We start from the raw sequence: 22939 nt of genomic DNA on the forward strand, positions 1-22939 counted from the left end.
TCTGATTCTAAGATGAGTTAATCTTAGGTCTTGTCGAAGGCGACTGAGTTCCAAGTCTGGTGGCATAAGGTATTTTGTTGTTTTCAGAGGAATGGAGAACTCTTCTTGTAAAATATTTCTGGACACGTTCAATTTTATTGATGTTAGAGATGTCGTGAGGGTTCCAAACATTACTCTTGGTGTTTGCTTTCTTTTAACCGTTGAATCCGTTTTGACCATTTTTTACTGAAAAGTGATACAAACATATTCGAACTACGGAAAGCGATTCTGAGGGGGGCAACGGCAGCAATTTTATTCCACGCGTTTCATGCATATGCGTATATCACAACCCTGCACTCAAAAACCACCTGTAGCGCGCGCACACACACCTACAGACACACAAGAGTGCGCGCGCGCACGCGCGCTTACAAACATCGGCGCACATGCCCAGAACAAGCCAAGCACTTCAACGAGACAAGACCAACTTTTCTGCAAGCCTAAAACGGATTCCCGAGTTCCGGGAGGCGTGGGAAGGCAGCGGAGTCATAAAAGCTGAGCGTTTCTGCAGTCCCGAGTCTGAGAATTGGCTGGTAATTAGCGGTATTAGAGGAAGATTCGGGTAGTTTCAGGGCTCGTTCTGAACAGCAGCAACAACAAAGCCCAGGCCCCGCAGTCGTCGTGCTTCTTTAGAGTTCATCTTTGGCTGCCGGACGGCCGCAACGCTTGAAAGCTGACCGGCACCCTCGATACGTGTTCCTTTCCTACGTCTTTCTTGGGCCGGCCTTGTCTAGCCAAGTAGTGCAGTGTTTCACGGAGGCTTTTCCATTCGTTCGCCTGGGTCATGGTTTTTTGTGTTGTCCTCTTTGAAGGAAATGCGGTGGGCGGAGTAGAGGAGCGTGGCTTTGCTTAATTTTCGTCGTTCTGCCTGTTCCCGTTTCCAGACCAGCAGCGTCCCAAATTGCGGTTGGAGCCCAGGTAGGGAAACCTAAAGCTATGCTTTCTGCCCACGAACGGCGCCCCAATAGTTCCTCTCGTTTTCTAGAATAAGCTTCCTATTCCTGGATGGCTGGGGAGAGAATGAGAGAGCGCGAGGTGAAAAGTGATTGAAGAGAAACATTCAGAGCCTGTTCAAGAAAACAAGCATGTAGGGTAGGTATAACAAAATTCTTCCTCACTGATGCACGGGCTACCTTATATGGATTCCTGTATTTAAAAAACTGAACGACCACTAGATGGCAGCAAGATATAATTGGCCTAACGTTGCCTAATATCTTCATACAAACCCAACCATTGTAATTTGTGCCTAGGGAGCCAGTTTGGTCTGGTGGCTTAAGATACCAGTTTAGAAACCAGAGGTGAGTAGACGCCTGAGGCATGAAAGCCTATTTCTTTAGGCCAGTCACTCTCCACCTAAACCATAGGAAGAAGAAACCCTAACAATACGATGTAATTAGTTCTAGTTGACTGTATCTCTTATGAGTTATGCAGCTGGATTTTTTCCAAAATAGTGGTGCTCTCAAATATATTTCTAGACAAATTGTAATAGGAAGAAGAAAAAAAAATTAAAATTCTGTTCCTCATACCTAATAGCTGAGAAGTGTGTAGTAAAAATATCTAGTCTATAAATGGGCTTGCATGTCATTTGTAGTTTTTAATATAAGAGGGAAGGGGTGGTTGCTTATTGGAAAAATACATTTTATATATATAGAATGGAATTCTTTATTGGCCAAGTGTGATTAGACACACAAGGAATTTGTCTCTGATGCATAAGCTGTCAGTGTACATACAACAATAGTGATAAAATCATTATCATAGTCATTGTAAAAATACATCATAAAACATTAGATACAACACTTAGTGATAGTCATGGATACTAAATAGGCAATTAACATAAATCATACCACGGTACTAATTAAACAATTTAAATCATAAGATACAAGCAGCAAGTTACAGTCATGAGATTAGATGATAGGGAAGATGAGAATAATGATGGTAAAACTGCCTTTCTAGATAGTTTGACAGTGTTTTTTTTTTTGTTTACATTTATACCCCGCCCTTCTCCGAAGACTCAGGGCGGCTTACAGTGTATAAGGCAATAGTCTCATTCTATTTGTATATTTTTACAAAGTCAACTTATTGCCCCCCCAACAATCTGGGTCCTCATTTTACCTACCTTATAAAGGATGGAAGGCTGAGTCAACCTTGGGCCGGGCTCGAACCTGCAGTAATTGCAGGCTTTGTGTTCTTAATAACAGGCCTTACCAGCCTGAGCTAAACCGGCCCATGTTGTGGGAATTAGTTGTTTAGCAGAGTGATGACATGGGGGGTGGGGGGGAACTGTCCTTGTGTCTGGTTGTTCTGACATGCAGTGCCCTATAGCGTCATTTTAAGGGTAGAAGTTGAAACTGTTTATGTCCAGGATGCAAGGGGTCTATAAATATTTTCACAGCCCCCTTTTTGGCTCGTGCGGTATATACTCAATGGAAGCCAGATTGGTAGCAATTATTTTTTCTGCAGTTCTAATTATCCGTTGAAGACTTTTGTTTGTCTTGATTGGTTGCAGTGCCAAACCAGACAGTTATAGAGGAGCAGATGACAGACTCAATAATTCCTCTGTAGAATTGAATCAGCAGTTCCTTGGGCAACCTGAACTACTTGAGTTGGCTCAGGAAGAACATTCTTTCTTGTGTTTTTTTGATGATGTATTTGATGTTAGATGTCCATTTTAAGTCTTGAGATATTACAGAAGGTAGAAACTTGAAAGTCTCTACTGTTGCTGTTGTGTTGTCTAGTATTGTGATTGGTGATAGTGTAGGAGGGCTTCTCCTAAAATCTATTCCCATTTCTACAATTTTATGTAAAAATATATTTCATGTGCAATCCCTTGAAAAACATTTTTTCAACTTAGAGTCCTCCCAATGTATTAGACCAGTGGCCCCCAACCTTTTGGACACCAGGGACCGATTCCATGGAGAAAGGTTTTTCTGCAGAGCAGAGAGGGCCTGGTTTTGCATGCTGACTGCATCCAGGAGATAGAGCTTCTCTTGTTTGTGCAGCCTGGTTGCTGGCATGCCACAGACTGGTGCCGGTCTACGGATTGGGGGTTGGAGACCCCTATGTTAGACTACAACTCCTTTATTTACCAGAAAGAAAAGGCAGCCTTAGAATTCCAAGTTGAACAGTAACTATAACTAATTTGTGCTGCTGTTCAAGTATTCATAGCAAGAACAGAAAATGGAAAGGGTAAACACAAAGTCATATGTAAGTTATTTTTATTTTCTATTTGCCTACAGTGTTTTCAAGAAACCAGATGCACTTATTGTTTTAACAGCTTTAGCAGAATCCCATGGTATAATATATTTATCTTGCATATGTCTACCACACATGCAATGAAGATGCACATAATTGCATCGTGATAAATAAAATGATCACTGTATCACCTTTGCATCCTCTTCCCACATACATAAATACTTTGGAGAACTGTTTAAGTAGCGCTTAAATAAATTTTGTTTTGGAAAATGAAGCCTTGAAATAAGGTGTAAATAATAACCCCAGCTAATAAGGTAATCCCCGGGTTATCAGCTTTCCCTTAGCAAATGTTCGAAGTTACACAATAAGTGCCCCCAAGTGTTTACAAACAAGTCATGAAACTACAAATGTTGCAACACCACGGCAGTTGTTCGCTCTTACAAAGGATTGCAGAGGCTCTGCAACATTCGCCCTGCCTATTCTCCCTCCTTCCCCCCACGCTGGCTCTCCATAAGCACTACGCCTATAGATACTCGTCTTGCGAAGATCTAGAAAGCCTTCAGTTTCTTGGCCTCTGGTGTGTATGCAGAGAATGGAGGCCTAAAGTACCGCAAGATCACGCTAGATCAGTAGCGCGAGAACTCACATTACTGATCTCGCGTGATCTCACAGTACTTTAGGCCTCTGTTCTCTGCAAATGGAGCCCTGGATGAAAGCTGCAGCAAAAGGCTTTGCAAATGGAGGGAAGGCCTGAAATATCGAAGCTTTACCTCCATTTGCAAAGCCTTTTGCCATTTTGCAAAAAGCCTTTGCTGCCAAGAACAGAGCCTCCAGAGCGCATCACTCTGGAGCTCCATTTTTGCCAGAAAAGCCCTTTCCTCAGGCCTCTGCTGAAGAGAAGCTGTTTTCAAGTGCCCCATTTCCATGCAGATGAAGTTTGCAGACTCTGTCAGGGCAACAAGTGTTTGAGTGACCCTAGGACAGTTGGAAACAGAGTAATTCACTCCATTTCCAACCCCCGCCCCAGGACTGCTCAAACACTTGTCACCCTGACAGAGTGCAAACTCCATCTGCATGGAAATGGGACACTTGAAAATGGAGCTTTTCTCTCAGTTTCCAACTCCTCCCCCCAGGGTTGCTCAAATATTTTTTGCCCAGACGAAGACTGGAAATTTCTGGAATGCATGGTCTTGTACAAGTTCAGGCACCCATCCGCTTTTGCAGAGAATGGATGCCTGATATCCCACGAGATCAGGACACCCAGAAGATTCCAGTCTCTGCGGGAAAAGTGGTTGCATGCTAATGTGGGGCTTGGATCAATGAAAGTTCATTGCCCCAAAGCCTCACTTCGTGCAAACGCATTTCCACACAGAGCCTGCAAGACTTTGGAGGCAACTCACTGAGGCTGCCCGCCATTCCAGAAGGACACATTCCAGGGCACACTCATCTTGCTCTCCCTCTGCTCTCACCGGGAGCAGGCAAAGAAACAGAGACATTGGGAAGGAGACAAATCTTCACAAGATAAGTGACCCGGAGTGGCAGGTTGGGGAGGGAGAAGCAATTGTTGGTGGCATGAGGTATTTCAGTGGGACGGGGGAAGCCTTGGGTAATCTGAAGCAGGTAGCCTGTTTCATCACTAGAACCCCCATGGCCTTCCCCACCCCAAGATACCTCATGTCCACTGAACAAGCTTTGCATTCAATTAGCAAATGTGCGGGCGAAAGCAGGGAGTGATTGCATTCAAGGTATGAGATTCACTCCCATGAATCCTTGGGTTATAAATGGAATGGGCAGGCTCCATTACATTTGTAACTCGAGGACTTACCTGTATGCAGGTGTCATATTCATCTAGCTGGAACAGAGATTTTCACATGAATCATAGCAATATTTCTATTTTTTCAATATATCCCCACTATCTCTTAAGTTCTCAATCCGAAGACAGTCCCAGTTAATTTGGTGCTTTATCTGCATTTTTTTTCCTGTGCCATTCTCAGACACATGTATATAACCCCCCCCCCCTTTTATTTTTTCTGTTTTCAGAAGTCTTTAACCATGAGAGAAAAAAACATTGCTTCCTGTTGCAACTAGTCTTGTTGCAATAAGCCTTAAATAAATCAAACAATGAATAGTATATCCTATCTCACATCAGTATGAAACTATTTTAAATGCAAAGAAAGATGTTGAAGAAGTTACAATTGTTGGTAACTTCTAAATCTACAAATTTAGTATGAAGTGCTACTCCATGTCTACCTACTGTTCCTGCGTTTTAATACTCGCAAGAAATGTATGTTCCTTTGTGCTTTTATCTGTTTATGTCAGGATGCATGTATGGGGTGGAGGTGGGGGAACAACACTTACTTCTGAATGACACAAGGACAAAGAATTGGAACAAAGAAGCTAGGACAAACACTGACTTTATTCCTTGTTAAAATTAATGTCCCTAATATTCTTTCTCATATATGTTTTATATATCCATTCTGATTATGTTGTAACACATTTTGTAATCTATATATTTCTACATTATATTTAGCATTTTGTCTTTTTTACAATTTCTTATCACAGTTATGTAAATCCGATTTTGAAAGTATGGGTAAAAAACAGATGATTTTTAACTAAACAGATAATTTTTTAAAAAATTGGAATAGTTGGACAATGTCTTTGTTTGGTAGTCCTAGAAAGTCCTAGGTATCCTTAAGAAGAGCCCAAATGGTGAACAGAAAATGATGGTAAAGTAAATAAGAGTGTTCAACTCTTATGACAAACAGCATGAAAATTATCATTAATTTTAATATTTCATATTGTATATCTTACATTGAATGTTTACTATTTTATTATGCTGTGTATCTTGACATTGAATATTTGGTAATATTTTTTCCAAAATTATATCTCTAACAGGAATATTTTTTGAGAAAAATAATTTGCACAAATTCAGTTTAAGTAATAAATGATAGATGCAACCCATTCTCTTTTGAATGTTACCGTATGGTTTCTTTAAATGCTTGTTGCAGATAATAGTATTTTAAAGCATGCATTTTGTGTGCTTATTTTTATTTGTCTTGATTTTAGCTATATCCAGTTTATTTTGAAGACTGACTTTGCTATTTGGTGCATTAAGCATGAATTATTCACGATTCATTACTGCTGTAAGTGCAGCAAGAAAGGCATCTCCAATAAGAGTCCTCAGTAAGTATATATTTTGCAATTAATTCTTCAGACTTTCCCCAAGTTCTAGTTAGGGATTGTCATAGACATGATTTTTAAGAAGACATGATATATGGAGGTGGGCACTTCTGGAATTTGTAAACTGTTGTGATTTCCCCCCCCCCCCAAAATAGCTGACATAAGAGAGCTTCCCATTCAGAAGAAAGAGTGCAATGGTATCTTTCGCCACATTTCCAAGAAGAAAAAATGGGGGTGTGTGTGTAACAATGCTCAGAAATTTCATAGGAAACAATTATGTGAGCTTCGAGTCTTCTTGGAGTTTTTTAATTCCAAAATTTGTTTCATAAAGTGCAAAAGTTCATTATTTCTGAAAATGTGTCATGGAAGATGGTACTTTGCACAATATCAGCTTTCTAGATAAATAAGTGAATAAATAAATTAGAAAGTTCAGAAAACTAGGCAGCTACTTTAAAAAATGTCCACGCAGGCTACCAGATTTGATAAAAATCTAGATGACACCTAGGGGGCAAAGCATTGGGTTTTTTTTTTGTTGCTATCTTATAGTAGTCTGGATTTTTGCAACTCAGACTAATAGCACAAATAATATCCGGTATGATTTAAGTTTTGTTTTTGTGTATTCTTTTATTCTAGCCGAATTGATGCAGCAGTCTCCCCCATCATTAATTTCTCTGGCTGGAGGAGCACCAAATTCCAACACGTTTCCTTTCAAATCCGCTACCATTATCATTAAAGATGAAACAAGAGTTGAAATCAAGGAAGAGCTGATGAAGAGAGCTCTCCAGTATTCTGCTTCAGCAGGGTATTTTAATGGCAAATAAAAGTTGTGATTTTGAAACCACAAACTCCATAAAAAAAACCTTCCAAATCGGGGGTGGGGTGGGGTAGTAGGAGAGAGAGTCTCCTTTATCTACTGCAGAGCTTTCTTTCCATTGTTGACCTCCCTGAAAATGTTTAATGTTGGTAAGATAAGGAAATAGGGCAAGAATGGATACTTTACTTATCCAAAAAGCAGCAGATTGTCTTGTGATCCCTACTTGACAAAACTGCATTCTCTTGGAGCAGCAGGTTCACAACTTGGGGAATCCTTTTAAACCAAAGTGGAAAATACAGCTATGGAGAGTCTTTGTTAAGCATAAGCTAGTACACCAGTTGCAGATGTCTTTAGAGTGGGAGATTTTAATGATAATCATTAGAATTAGAATACTCTATTTCTCCAAATGCGATTAGACTCACAAGCAGTGTGTCTCTAGTGCAAAGTTGTGTACATGCAAAGCAACAGAGAAGTAGTAATCATAATAATACCAATAAGAGAGGGTAGTAAAAATGATAATAATAATGCTTCAGCCATACAACATGGATAAATGTACATAGGCATTAGATAATACTGTGAGAATTAGGTGTTCAGCAGAGTGATTGCACAAGGGAAGAAGCTGTCCCTGTGTCTAGTTGTTTTGTCACGCAATGCCCTATAATGTTGTTCTGATCATTCAATATAGAGGTATTCTATGGAAAGCAGGTTGGTTGCAATTGTTCTTTCTGCAGTCCTAACTATCTGTCTGCGTTTGTACCCATCCTGTTTGGTTGCTATATCAAACCAGGCAAGTATAAATGTACAAATGACAAAGTCAGTAATTTCTCGGTAAAACTGTATCAACAGATCCTGGAGCAGTCTGAACTTCCTGGGCTAACACAGGAAGAACATTCTTTGTTGTGCTTTTTTAAATAATGGTTTTAATATTGGGTGTCCATTTCAAATCCCGGGAGATTATAGAACTTCAAAACTTGAATAATTCTACTGCTGATACTATGCTGTTGAATATGGTGAGAGGTGGTAGAATAAGAGGGCTCCTCCTAAAATACACTCTCATCTCATTTATTCTCTTGTTAATTCAAACATGAACAGTTGCAACCTACTCTGATTGAATTTGCTCTTGAAGACTACTCAGGTGATACAAATGCAATGACCTATATGGTAGCAGGTGAAAATCACTGTTGCAGAGTTACACCAATATTACAGAAGTTGCATTAGTTATGAGGATTACTTAGGTTCAGGATAGGGCCATCTCCACCAGAGGCATGCTACCCATCCTATTTGATCAGTCCTGAAGGCGATGCTCCAGCTTCTTCCTAAACAAATCAGGGCAGAATGGTTCCAAAGGACTTCAAGACTTTTTGAATCTGTCCCAATAGAACATTCTTCTCCTGAAATCCACAGTGCCCCTATAGACTTATTTTTCAAGTGCAACTAAGACTTGATTCTTTCAAAGAACAGTTGGAAATTAAGAGATTCAGCTTGGACCGTCAGATTTTTACTATCACTAAATAGCGGTAATGAAAGTAATGGTAATCACAACTGCAAAAGTAAGTCTAAGCTAGGATATATTTTAAGTAAGCAGTGAAAGCTGGTGGTAGAACGAAGATCTAAAGCCGTGATGGCAAACCTATAGGACACGTGCCTATAGCACATGTGCCAGACGTGGCACGCAGTCACTCCAGCCCACTTCCAATCGTGTTTCTCCATTGTGTTTCACTCAATTCCAACTTCTTACAAAAGAAAAAGATCTCACGAACTTGGAATTGATTAAGTGAATTTTTTCATTCACATGCTTCACAATTGGGGAGGCGGGGTCCTGTCCTCCTCCTAAAACCCATTACAACACGGAACCACAATGTGACCCATGCAGCTCTTTCACCCCTCTGCGGCGGCTCCCTGTCGCCATAGAGGGATGAAAGAGTTGTTGCCTGTCATGGCAGTGGCGATGGGCGAAGCCTTAGTGCAGGAACAAAGCGCCCCTGCACTTGCCTTTGCACAGCAACAGGATTCCACCTTCATTGCGGTACATTTGCTGTTGCCGCCAGCAAAGAGAGCTGGGACAGAATGGTGGGGACGGATCGTGCGGGGTGGGGTTCATCCCCCAAGCCTGGCCTTCCTCCTCCCTTGACAGCGGGGCCAAGAGAAAGAAGGGGGCAGCATGGGGAAGCACTCCCCTCCCCTGCCCAAGCGCTGAGCAGGAGGGGGGCTGCTGGCCCGGCAGAAGCATCCCCATTGGCGAGTTGGACGGTGGAGAAGCCTGGCCCATCTCTCACAGGACACTGTTCAGCACCTCCAGACGCAAGCTGCTGCCTTTGAAATGCGGTACGCCTTTGAGGAAGCTGGGCTGCGATGGCTGGGGCCATGGGGGCAGTGGAGGCATCAGGGCTGCTCCCCCCCTCCTCACCAAGCCAGGCCTGGAGGAGACTGGAGAGTTGTGGACCAAGTGCTAGAGGGTCAGAAGGTGTGCTCCCACATCGCCCCAGCACACATTTCCAGTGCCCGATCCTCTGTCCCAAAGTGGGATTGAGTGGGGGGTAGGGGGAAGGGAGCAGGGGGAGTATGGATGTTTCTAGGAGGAGAAGCCCACCTGGCTTTCCTTTTGGCATGGGGCAGGGAAAGACCTAATGAAAATCCTATTTCCCCCAATAATTGGGGAAAATAAAGGCCTGGCGGTCCAGAGTCCAAAAAGGGGGGTGGGGTCTGTTCGTCGGATTGGAGAGAAAATCAGTTGAAATGTTGGTGGGAGGCTATTCAGAGAGAGATCTGCCTGGGTCTCTTCTTCCCTTCCTCTTAGATTCCCACTTCCCAGCTTTCTTCCCTAGCCTCGTTTTAAGGGGAGAGGGAAGCAAGGTGGGACAATAGTAGCTAAAAGACTGTGAGGGGGGTTAGGAGTTATTAAAGACAGGGATGGGGAAATGATGCCATTCCTTTCCCAAAGACCCAGGGAGAGTGGAATAAAAATAGGTGTGTGTGTAAATAACAGCTCAGGATAGCTTCAGCCACAAACATCAGCTGCTGTTATTTTTGCTGAGAGCTTCTAAGCTACACAGCATTCTTTAATAAAAACTAACAATAACAAACCATAAATATACAGAATTGAAAGAAGAAAGGTGAAATCAAGAGGAGCGGGGAAGGAAGGATAGGTGAAATCAGGAGGAGATTGGAAAGGAAGGAATAAGGATGTGATGGCCCTCCAGAGGCTACTGCACTACACTCCCATCATTCCTGAGTTGTGCTGTTAAAGAAATCCAGTGCCACCGGGGAGAAATCAAGTTGTGAAAGAGTGATTGAAATCCCTCACAAAACATTATTATTCAGGTTAAATTGCCATGTTGGCACTTTGTGATAAATAAGTGGGTTTTGGGTTGCAGTTTGGGCACTCAGTCCCTAAAAGGTTCGCCATTACTGATCTAAAGGAAGATACTTGTTCAGATTAGTGACTGCATAATAAAAGAATTAAAAGGTTGATTAGATTGGTCTAAGAAATGCAAAAAGAATGAAAATCTTACGAAGGAATGCATGATACACCTTACTAATGTAATCATGTTTAGCATTCCAGAACTGTTGTCCTGGTTGAAAGATTTGCAGAAGACTGTCCATAACCCTCCAACGATTGACTACAGTCCTCAGGAAGGACAAATGGAAATGTGTATCACTACTGGAAGCCAGGAAGGGCTATGTAAAGTAAGAAAAATGAACTATAATGTACAGTGAGCATAATTATATTAACTTCTGTGAATCTTTAAAAAGTTGGAGTAGTCTGGGAACGGGCTGCGGCTGGGGCTTTAGACCGTGTCGTGCCTTTGCGGCCTCTGACCCGGCGCAGATCCCAACCGGCTCCTTGGTTCTCCGAGGAGCTGAGAGGGATGAAACGCCGGAGAAGACGCCTAGAGAGTTCCTGGAGGTCCAGCCGTTCAGAGGCTGATCGGACACTAGTTAGATCCTATACCAGGACCTACCTAGTGGCACTGAGGGAAGCGAGGCGTTCCTACGCCTCCTCCCTCATTGCGTCGGCAGATAACCGCCCAGCTGCCCTGTTTGGGTGACCGCTCCCTCCTTCACCAGGGGCGGGATGACCCGATGCGGGGCGATGCTGAGGAGTTTAACGGTTATCTATACGATAAAATCGTTCAGCTTAGGGACGGTCTGGACCAAAATTGTGGCGATTCAGGCGGGGTATCTGAGGCGGTCTTGGTGATGTTGTGTGGGATGAGTTTGACCCTGTGACTCCGAGGACATGGACAGGTTGCTGGGTAGATTGAATGCCACCACGTGTTTACTGGACCCGTGCCCCTCCTGGCTGGTGCTGGCCACTCAGGAGGTGACACGAGGCTGGCTCAGGGATTCTGAGTGCTTCCTTGTTGGAGGAGTCTTTCCGGCCGCCTTGAAAGAGGCGGTGGTGAGGCCCTCCTCAAGAAGCCTTCCTGGACCCGGCTGTTTTAGGTAATTATCGTCCGGTCTCCAACCTTCACTTGGCGAAGGTTGTAGAAATATGGTGGCATATCAGTTTCCCCTGCACCTGGAGAAACTGTCTATCTGGACCCGTTCAGTCCGGCTTCCGACCGGTTACAGCACTGAGGCGGCTTTGGTCGCGTTGGTGGATGATCTCTGGAGGGCCAGGGATAGGGGTTATTCCTCTGCCCTGGTCCTATTAGACCTCTCAGCGGCTTTTGATACCATCGACCATGGTATCCTGCTGCGCCCGTTGGAGGGGTTGGGAGTGGGGGGCACCGGTTATCGGTGGTGCTCCTCCTATCTCTCCGACCGGTCGCAGACGGTGTTGACGGGCAGAGGTGGGCCCGCGGCGCCTCACTTGTGGGTGCCGCAGGGCCGATTCTCTCGCCTTCTGTTCAACATCTATATGAAGCCGCTGGGTGAGATCATCAGTGGCTTCGTGTGAGGTACCAGCTGTCGCTGATGACACCCAGCTGTACTTTTCCACGGGCCACCCCAATGAAGCTATCGAGTGCTGTCCCGTGTCTGGAAGCCGTCGGGTCTGGATGGGGAGAAACAGGCTCAAGCTCAATCCCTCCAAGGCGGAGTGGCTGTGGATGCGGCATCCCGGTACAGTCAGCTGAGTCCGCGGCTGACTGTCGGGAGCGAGTCATTGGCCCGATGGAAAGGGTGCGTAATTTGGGCGTTCTCCTGGATGCACGGCTGTCTTTTGAAGATCATTTGGCCGTCTCCAGGAGAGCTTTCCACCAGGTCCGCCTGGTCGCCAGTTGCGCCTTTCTAGACCGGGATGCCTTGTGCACAGTCACTCACGCCTTGTGACGTCTCGTCTGGACTACTGCAATGCTCTCTACATGGGGCTCCCCTTGAAGGGCATCCGGAGGCTGCAGTTGGTCAGAATGCAGCTCTTGTGGTGATAGAGGAGCCCTCGTGGCTCCCGAGTGACACCTATCCTGCGCAGGCTGCACTGGCTACCTGTGGCCTTCGGGTGCGCTTCAAGGTATTGGTGATCGTCTTTAAAGCGCTCCATGGCATAGGGCCGGGTTACTTACGGGACCGCCTGCTGCTACCGAATACCTCTCACCGACCCGTGCGCTCTCACAGAGAGGGACTCCTCAGGGTGCCGTCGGCGCGACAGTGTCGTCTGGCGACACCCAGGGGAAGGGCCTTCTCTGTGGGGGCTCCCGCCCTCTGGAACGAGCTCCCCCCAGGACTTCGTCAACTTCCGGACCTCCGAACCTTTCGCCGCGAGCTCAAAACTTACTTATTTATCTGCGCTGGACTGGGTTAGTTTTTTAAGTTATGGGTTTTTAATGGTGATTTTATAGTTTAGGGTTTTACATCGGTCGTTTGACCGTTTTTAGTTTTAAATTGGCCGGTTAAATATTTCATTTTAAATGTATTTTAAATTTATTGTGTACCTATGTGTTTTAATAAGGCTGTACACCGCCCTGAGTCCTTCGGGAGAAGGGCGGTCTAGAAATCTAATTAATAAATAAATAAATAAATAAATAGTCTTGTCTTCCAGATATGTAGGACTTGTAGGAATTATGTAAATCTAATCCTGAACACTTGGGGGGCATCAAATTGCTTACCCTTGCAGATAGCTTGTCTTTAGTTCCAGGTGATCTTATTTTCTTCCTATTATAGATATCAGTAGTATTTACTATAAACTTTACAAACATATCTGTGTTTAAACTCTTCCTTCTCAGCTCAAATATTAATGAATGCAGTAGTAAGGACACTTCAGTAAAGCCATTGCAGATCCTGCTTATTTCATTGAGATCTTCCCTTAGAGCAGTGCTTCTCAATTATTTTCTGTCATGCCCCCCTAGGAAGAAGAAAACATTTTTCGCGCCCCCCCCGCGCGACTGTAAACACGGGGCTTAGCTTGTTATGACAATGTTTGCCGAGGTCAAACGCGCCCCCCTTTACGGAGCCTCGCGCCCCCCCTGGGGGGGCCCGCCCCACTATTTGAGAAGCACTGCCTTAGAGAGATGTGCCTTTTCACAAACTTGTGCAGAAGATAAAGGTTTATTACATGTGATCCAGGGGTGAAATGCTATCCGGTCACCCTATCCGGTAGTGATGGCGGCGGGTGGTTCAGAGAACTGGTAGCAAAAATCCCTGCCCACTCCCATGCCCAGCTGAGCCGCGCGATCATCAGTTTGTTTGTTTTTACTTTTAAAAGCATTTTTTCTTTGGCCAAAAAAATGCTTTTAAAAGTAAAAAAAACAAACCTCTGATGATCGGGCGGCTCAGCTTGGATTGTCAGAGGCTTTTAAAAACATTTTTTTACAACTTCTTCGGCTGAAGAGGTTGTAGAAAAAATGCTTTTAAAAGTTAAAAAAAAAAGTTGGCCACAACCACCCAGTCATATTACACCCCCCACCCACCAAGCCATGCCCACAGAACAGGTAGTAACAAATTTTACATTTCACCCCTGATGTAATCCCATAAAAATTTTAAAATATGAAGTAAGCTGCTGTATAGATAAACTATGAAGCCATTTGCCAAATACATTTACATTCTTAAGGAACCAAAAATGAATTGTAATGGAACAATGTTTTAAAATTCTTTAACTTTGGAATGTGCATAATTGGTTTTGGTTTTTAAACATTTTACTACAATAGTTTTCTCTCCTCCTTATGCTTCCCCTTCCCCTTGTGTTTTGTATTACTATATACCAAACCTTTTTTTAACTTTTTGTGATTTAAAAATCATCTCTCTCTCTCTATTATTATCAAAGGTTATATTTGTATCCTGTATATTTTTAGGTGTTTGAAATGCTTATTAATCATGGAGATAACATTCTTTTGGATGCCCCCACTTATCCTGGGACATTAGCTGCTGTGAGTATTCCACAGATCTGGTGTGATGGTAAAAAGATATAATTTTGCTTCTATATATTTAGGGGCTAGCTTCCATTTATATCAGGCTGCCATTTCTTAGATTTTTGCTAAACTAAGAAAGAAGGGGAGGGCAGGTAATTACTTCCAGTAAAAATTAATCTAATTTGCATTTCCTGAACTAACCTTCAAAGTGATGAATAATTATCCTTCAGTTTTGTAGCTTTTCAGATTTTATAACCGTGATGGCAAACCTGTGTGCCAGAAGTGGCACGCAGAGCCATGTCTCCGGGCACACCAGCCATCACCTATTGCTCTTCCAGGTCACATGTGCACCGGCCAGCTGGTCTGCTGGGAGCGCCAGAAACCAGAAGAGCAGCTCCCTGGCGCACATGCGGGCACTGGAAAGCTGAGCTTCCAGTTTCCAGCATGTGCACTGGCCAGCTGGTCAGTGCACCAGGGAACTGCTCTTCTGGTTTCCGGCGCTCCCCCGCACACATGCGTGAACGCTCCCATTTCAGCACTCGGTGACGAAAAGGTTTGCCAATACTCTTCTATAACATGATTTTCCAAGAAAAAAAATCTATGAAGAGGTTTGTAATTTGGTAAACCATTTAGTAATAGGAAAGAGCATGCAAAAGTTAGAAAATGTTGATAATATATTTACTGCAGTGTTTTTTTCATTATACAGTTCAAATAAAATATAAAATTCATTTAGAACATAATAAATGGATGGCTACTTGGTGCAGAAAGAGAAATCTTTTTTTAAAACTTTCACTTTGATTGTTTACACAGAATAATTTAATCATTCCATTAATGTTATCAAAATTTTGATCTTATTGCTAGATATATGAGACAGATGTCATTTCTTTTATTGACGTAAATTGTTCATGTTTCACCCAGTCGAGATGAGAGGAAGATAGTAACAACCTTCCCTAATACTTCTACCACTACGTCTGACTAGTATAGCTATGTTTTAACTGAGAAGCCTGGGAGTTGTAATCTGAACATACTGGGAGAGTGCCAGACTGGGAAAAATGGAACGAGGAGCATTCCTATACATTTCAAAGGAACAAAATTGAATGTTTGTGTATCTGTATCCAATCCTGATTATCCAATGATCTCATACAGTGCAGATAATGTTATAATTTACATAATTATGATGCAGGAAACAGACAAACCATTTAACTTATTATAGTAGCAAATATGATGTGACCATCACATTGACATTGCATACAAATAAAAGGGAGACTTTAGCTGCAATGCCACAACTTCTGTCTTGTTTTGAACTGCCTCTGCAGACATCATTGTGTGCATATAATGAAATTCTAAAAATCAAAAAGCTGACCTGCTCCATATAAATGATGTCCTGCTTAATGAATATCACCACACAGAATTCAGTTCCCAGAATTCCTACTCGGCAATCTCAACATATTTGGATAAGACTAAAGTAAATTAATTTCATATAACCTTTGCCTAACCAGATCCTATACTATATTGTCTTGTCACATATTTTGTAAACCACCCTTTAGAAACCCAACAGAAAAAAAAGACAAACCACAATAGGAAAAATACACATCAAAGCTGAGCAATTTTTCTAACATATTTTAAGAATATTATTATTATTATTTTAATATATATTTTCTCACAAGATGACCAATGAGATGTGAAATAAGAATGGATGATTTAGTTTACTGGAATATGAGCATGTTATAGCAAGTTTAAACATTAATTTATCAAAAGCTGAAAATAGAATGCATATGTACAATAAATGCTTGTCTCTCTTCTTTTATTAAAATAGCTTAGACCGCTGGGTTGTAACATCATAAATGTGCCCAGTGACCAGCATGGTATGATTCCAAAAGCTTTGAAAGAAATTCTTTCCAGGTGGGATCCAGAGAATGTTAAAAAGCTCAAGAATGACGCCCCAAAATTTCTATATACAATTCCTAATGGTGGCAATCCAACAGGAGCATCATTGACAACAGAACGCAAGAAAGAGATCTATCAGGTATAACTATTCAATAAAAGATGTGGTCTCTATACACAATTTTATAACATTTAATCTAAGATGCAATTAGGCTTCAGTCTAAAATAAATGACTGTTTATTATCAGCCACATGGGAAAGGCTTGCTCTGAAAGTCAGAATAATAATATGCAAACTAAAACATACACATTTCAAAAGGTGATCTGTGATATCGGTATATGTTAAATATAAAATAATGTTTCCTTGCTTATTTGTGTATTCAGTGAGAGAACAAATCTATTCCATAAGATTACTTATGATCATAACTAATACATCATAAATAATACATCATAAGATTACTTATGATGAATCCGCATATAGACAAGAAGTCGAATGACTAGCCTTGTGCGACCGAAACAATCTGGAACTGAACACACTCTAAACTGTAGAAATGGTGGTAGACTTTAGGAGAAACCCTTCCATACTTCCACCTCTCACAATGCTAGACAACACAGTATAACAGTAGAAACCTTCAGATTTCTAGGTTCTATTATATCGCAAGATCTAAAATGGTCAGCTAACATCAAAAACATCATCAAAAAAGGACAACAAAGACTGTTCTTTCTGCGCCAACTCAGAAAGCTCAAAACTGCCCAAGGAGCTGCTGATCCAGTTCTACAGAGGAAATAATATAGACTTGGTTCTGCGCATGCCCAAGATGGTGGCTAGATGAGAGTGCGGAACGGCAGAGTGATTGAGTTCCAGCCAATGGAGTGCCTCAGCTGCCGCCTTAGTCGCCTGTACCCCCGGCTTGGTGAGAAGATCATCTCGGCAGTCGCTGGAGGGGTTTTTTAGACCCTGGAAACTTGCGGCTGCCGAGAACGGAGCCAGGGGGGTGAGCGGTGAAACGGCGGTGGCCATTTTGAGGCATGGGGCGGGGCGGCGTCCTGGCCTTCTTCCTCCTCTTGCGGTGCTTTCTCCCGGCGATGATGAGGTTTTTTGGACTGTCGTGGCATCGTGGTTTTGCAGAGAAGGAAGGACTTGAAACAACAGCATCGGGATTAATAACCCCCCAGCGACCCTCCAGCAATGGTCCTCCCCCGGAGTCTTGGGTGTGTGGGGGGGATGTGCGGCTGCGGCCACGGCGACAGGGAGGTGGGCCATGATGGCAGTGAAGCTTCCTCGGTGGCGGCGGCGGTTGCCCCCCCCTCCTCGGGGGGTGTTTTTTGGACCTTTGGACCTGTCATTATTGTTTGGGACAGCTCAGGACTATCTTCAGGACTGTTGTGACCATCGTCAGGACTGTTGTGAGACCTGGGGGGACCCTAAATGGGGGACTGTCTGTTTCCCTGGGGCCTGCTTGATCCTTTGACTCTTCCTGTTCCCTGAGTGGCCGGAATCCTCAGAGCTTGGACCTCCGGCTGATGTTGTGCAATGCAAGGTCCGTGGTAAATAAAGCCCCCCTGATTCATGATCTTATATGGGGGTGGGGCGCGGACCTTATGGGCATTTCGGAGACCTGGCTGGGCACAGAAGGGGGTATTCCCCTTGTAGAAATGTGCCCGCCGGGTTTCCGTGCATTTCATCAGCCGAGGGCCCAAGGTAGGGGTGGGGGGGTGGCGGTTGTTATTAAGGAGAGTCTAGAGCCGAGGGAGGCCACTGTACCTCAGATAGCCGGCTGTGAATCCCTCTTTGTGAAGTGGGGCCGTAGGATGCAGGTGGGCTTGTTGATCACGTACCTGGCTCCTTGCTGCGTGACAACAGCCCTGCCCGAGCTGTTAGAGGTGTTAGCCGGGATGGCAGTTGATACCCCTAGACTTATTGTCATGGGGATTTCAACTTTCCATCGACCGGTGTGACATCGACGACAGCTCAGGAGTTCATGGCTTCCATGACAGCCGTGGACCTGACCCAATTAGTTAACGGCCCAACTCACATCGGGGGAGGCACACTGGACCTGATTTTTGTCTGTGGACAGTGGTTGAATGATCTGGAACTAGGAGAATTAGTTATTGAACCTCTGTCATGGTCGGATCATTCCCTCCTTCGCCTGGACTTTCGGACCACTACTCAACACCGCTGTCGTGTCCCACTCCTCCGCTGACGGCCGGGTCAGGGAAATCCGAATCAGGCTTGCCTCTGCAGCTCTGCCCAAAGTCCTAGCAAAGTCCTCAGAGCAGGCAGGAGACCAGTAAGTGACTTCAGCAAGATAAGTTTGACTTTGCCTGACTCAGAGACTGCCAGAAAGCAGATCCTTTATATAGGCCATGGGGTGTGGCTCCATGACTCAGCACTCATTAAGGCCTGTCCCTCCCTTCCTTCTGTTGCCTCCGCCTATCCAATCTTCTGATGCGAGGGTCACTCCAATCAGCTGTTGGAAGTAAACTTTCCTCAGGCTCACATGCTGTGGAGGAGGGGGAGGGGTCTAGCTGCTCCGTTTGCCTGGGCATGGAGCCAGGGCTGGGGCCGGGGGATGCTCCCTCCTCTGCAGCCTGCTTAGGCATGGAGCCAGGGCTGGGACCGGGAGGTGCCCCCTCCTCTGCAGCTTGTCTGGGCATGGAGCCAGGACTGGGGCCGGGAGGCATACATTCCTCCGTGTTCGGGAGCAGATAAGCAGACCCCGGCTGCGGTGAGAGCGGACAAGACACAACAACCGCAGGGAGATGGAACCAATGCGTTGGTTCCATCCCAGGCGCCTGATGGACCCGGATAGGTTCCTGACGGAGCTTGGGCCGTTCCCTGAGGATCTGGCCCACGGTTCGGCCGAAGAGCTAGTCGCAGCCTGGGAACGGGCCGCGGCTGTAGCTTGGACCTCTGGCTGATGTTGTGCAATGCAAGGTCCGTGGTAAATAAAGCCCCCCAATTCATGATCTTATACAGGGGGAGGGGCGGACCTTATCGGCATTTTGGAGACCTGGCTGGGGACAGAAGGGGGTATTCCCCTTGTAGAAATGTGCCCGCCGGGTTTCCATGCATTTCATCAGCCGAGGGCCCAAGGTAGGGGTGGGGTGGGGTGGCGGCGGTTGTTATTAAGGAGAGTCTAGAGCCGAGGGAGGCCACTGTACCTCAGATAGCCGGTTGTGAATCCCTCTTTGTGAAGTGGGGCTGTAGGATGCAGGTGGGCTTGTTGATCACGTACCTGGCTCCTTACTGCATGACAACAGCCCTGCCCGAGCTGTTAGAGGTGTTAGCCGGGATGGCAGTTGATACCCCTAGACTTATTGTCATGGGGATTTCAACTTTCCATCGACCGGTGTGACATCGACGACAGCTCAGGAGTTCATGGCTTCCATGACAGCCGTGGACCTGACCCAATTAGTTAACGGCCCAACTCACATCGGGGGAGGCACACTGGACCTGATTTTTGTCTGTGGACAGTGGTTGAATGATCTGGAACTAGGAGAATTAGTTATTGAACCTCTGTCATGGTCGGATCATTCCCTCCTTCGCCTGGACTTTCGGACCACTACTCAACACCGCTGTCGTGTCCCACTCCTCCGCTGACGGCCGGGTCAGGGAAATCCGAATCAGGCTTGCCTCTGCAGCTCTGCCCAAAGTCCTAGCAAAGTCCTCAGAGCAGGCAGGAGACCAGTAAGTGACTTCAGCAAGATAAGTTTGACTTTGCCTGACTCAGAGACTGCCAGAAAGCAGATCCTTTATATAGGCCATGGGGTGTGGCTCCATGACTCAGCACTCATTAAGGCCTGTCCCTCCCTTCCTTCTGTTGCCTCCGCCTATCCAATCTTCTGATGCGAGGGTCACTCCAATCAGCTGTTGGAAGTAAACTTTCCTCAGGCTCACATGCTGTGGAGGAGGGGGAGGGTCTAGCTGCTCCGTTTGCCTGGGCATGGAGCCAGGGCTGGGGCCGGGGGATGCTCCCTCCTCTGCAGCCTGCTTAGGCATGGAGCCAGGGCTGGGACCGGGAGGTGCCCCCTCCTCTGCAGCTTGTCTGGGCATGGAGCCAGGACTGGGGCCGGGAGGCATACATTCCTCCGTGTTCGGGAGCAGATAAGCAGACCCCGGCTGCGGTGAGAGCGGACAAGACACAACAACCGCAGGGAGATGGAACCAATGCGTTGGTTCCATCCCAGGCGCCTGATGGACCCGGATAGGTTCCTGACGGAGCTTGGGCCGTTCCCTGAGGATCTGGCCCACGGTTCGGCCGAAGAGCTAGTCGCAGCCTGGGAACGGGCTGCGGCTGGAGCTTTGGACCGGGTCGTGCCTTTGCGGCCTCTGACACGGCGTAGAACTCACCCGGCTCCTCGGTTCACCGAGGAGCTGAGGAAGATGAAGGGCCAGAAAAGATGCCTAGAGAGCGTCTGGAGGTCCAGCTGTTCCAAAGCTGACTGAACACTAGTTAGGTCATTTATTCAGACCTACCTAGTGGTATTGAGGGAGGCTAAGCGTACCTACGCTACCTCCTTTATTGCATCGGCAGGTAACCGCCCGGCCGCCTTGTTCCGGGTGACCCGTTCCCTCCTACATCAGGAGATTCGGGATGACCCGTTACAGGGGTGGGCCGAGGCTTTTAGTAAGTATCTGCACGATAAAATTGCTCAGCTTCAGGACGGACTGGACCAAAATTGGGTAGATCTAGGCGAGATGGCGGAGACAAGTCTTGTGGAGAACATCTGGGTTGAGTTTGATGCTGTGGCTCCTGAGGATGTGGACAGGTTGCTGGGAAGGCTGAATGCCACCACATGTTTATTGGACACGTGTCCCTTCTGGTTGGTACTGGCCACACAGGAGGTTACACGAGGCTGGCTCCAGAGGATTATTAATGCTTCTTTGACGGAGGCTGTTGTTCCTACCGCCTTGAAAGAGGCGGTGGTGAGGCCCCTCCTCAAGAAGCCTTCCCTGGACCCAGCTGTTTTGGGAAACTATCGTCCCGTCTCCAACCTTCACTTCATTGCGAAGGTTGTTGAGAGTGTGGTGGCACGTCAGTTACCCCAGTACCTGGATGAAACGATCTATCTAGACCCGTTCCAGTCCGGCTTTCGACCTGGGTATAGCACAGAGACAGCTTTGGTCGCGTTGGTTGATGACCTCTGGAGGGCTCAGGACAGAGGTTATTCCTCTGCCCTGGTCCTTTTAGATCTCTCAGCAGCTTTTGATACCATCGACTATGGAGTTTGGGAGTGGGAGGCACCGTTTTTCGGTGGTTCTCCTCCTATCTCTCCGACCGGACGCAGACGGTGTTGGCAGGGGGGCAGAGATCGACCGCGAGGCACCTCATGTGTGGGGTGCCGCAGGGGTCGATTCTCTCGCCCCTCCTGTTCAACATCTACATGAAGCCGCTGGGTGAGATCATCAGTGGTTTTGGTTGAGCTACCAACTGTATGCTGATGATACTCAGCTCATATTTCCACCCCAGATCACCCCAACGAAGCTGTCGAAGTGCTGTCCCAGTGTCTGGAGGCCATGCGTGTCTGGATGAGGAGAAACAGACTCAAGCTCAACCCCTCCAAGACTGAGTGGCTGTGGATGCCAGCATCCCGGTACAGCCAGCTGCATCTGCAGCTGACTGTTGGGGGCGAGCTATTGGCCCCGATGGAGAGGGTGCGCAACTTGGGCGTTCTCCTGGATGGGCGGCTGTCCTTTGAGGATCATCTGACGGCCGTCTCCAGGAGAGCTTTTTATCAGGTACGCCTGATTCGCCAGTTGCGCCCCTTTCTAGACCGTGATTCCCTATGCACGGTCACTCATGCCCTCGTCACTTCTTGCCTGGACTACTGCAATGCTCTCTACATGGGGCTCCCCTTGAAGAGCACCTGGAGGCTTCAGTTGGTCCAGAATGCGGCTGCGCGGGTGATAGAGGGAGCCACTCGTGGCTCCCATATAACACCTATCCTGCGCAGGCTGCACTGGCTGCCTGTGGTCTTCCGGGTGCACTTCAAGGTGCTGGTTACCACCTTTAAAGCGCTCCATGGCTTAGGACCATGGTATTTACGGGATCGCCTTCTGCCACCATTTGCCTCCCACCGACCCGTGCGCTCCCACAGAGAGGGTCTCCTCAGGGTGCCGTCTGCCAAACAATGTTGGCTGGCGGCCCCCAGGGGGAGGGCCTTCTCTGTGGGGGCTCCTACCCTCTGGAACGAGCTTCCCCCAGGACTTCATCAACTTCCGGATCTCTAGACCTTCCGCCGCGAGCTGAAGACGTATCTATTCTTCCGCGCTGGACTGGCATAGAATTAGTTTTATTATTTGTATTTTTAATTGGGGTTTTATGGTTTTATTTTAATTATGGGCCAAAATTAATAAGTTTTTTATCATTGTCTTTTATTGTATTGTATCTATTTATTGTCGATTTTACCTGGCTGTGAACTGCCCTGAGTCCTTCGGGAGAAGGGCAGTATACAAATTAAATTATTATTATTATTATTATTATTATTATTATTATTATTATTATTATTATTATTATTATTATTATTATTATTATTATTATT

At 45.7% G+C, this 22939-nt stretch overlaps 1 protein-coding gene across 5 annotated transcripts in view; it reads left to right on the forward strand.

The window, feature by feature from the left end:
- Positions 1–403: 403 nt before the first annotated feature.
- The window catches only part of AADAT (aminoadipate aminotransferase), a 64598-nt gene continuing 42062 nt past the window's right edge, over positions 404–22939 (forward strand). The window contains exons 1-7 of one of the 5 annotated variants that reach the window (XM_058192173.1): positions 404–569; positions 849–954; positions 6295–6411; positions 7042–7210; positions 10777–10909; positions 14455–14529; positions 16328–16537. In XM_058192173.1, coding sequence (XP_058048156.1) covers positions 6345–6411; positions 7042–7210; positions 10777–10909; positions 14455–14529; positions 16328–16537 — 654 coding nt within the window. In that variant the 5' untranslated portion in view covers positions 404–569; positions 849–954; positions 6295–6344. Of the gene's footprint in view, positions 570–848; positions 955–1021; positions 1129–6294; positions 6412–7041; positions 7211–10776; positions 10910–14454; positions 14530–16327; positions 16538–22939 lie in introns of all 5 variants that reach the window. The other 4 variants (XM_058192175.1, XM_058192172.1, XM_058192176.1 and 1 more) reach the window with 4 other exon arrangements.

This window comes from Ahaetulla prasina, chromosome 8, assembly GCF_028640845.1.
Source record: "Ahaetulla prasina isolate Xishuangbanna chromosome 8, ASM2864084v1, whole genome shotgun sequence".
Lineage (NCBI taxonomy): Eukaryota > Metazoa > Chordata > Lepidosauria > Squamata > Colubridae > Ahaetulla > Ahaetulla prasina.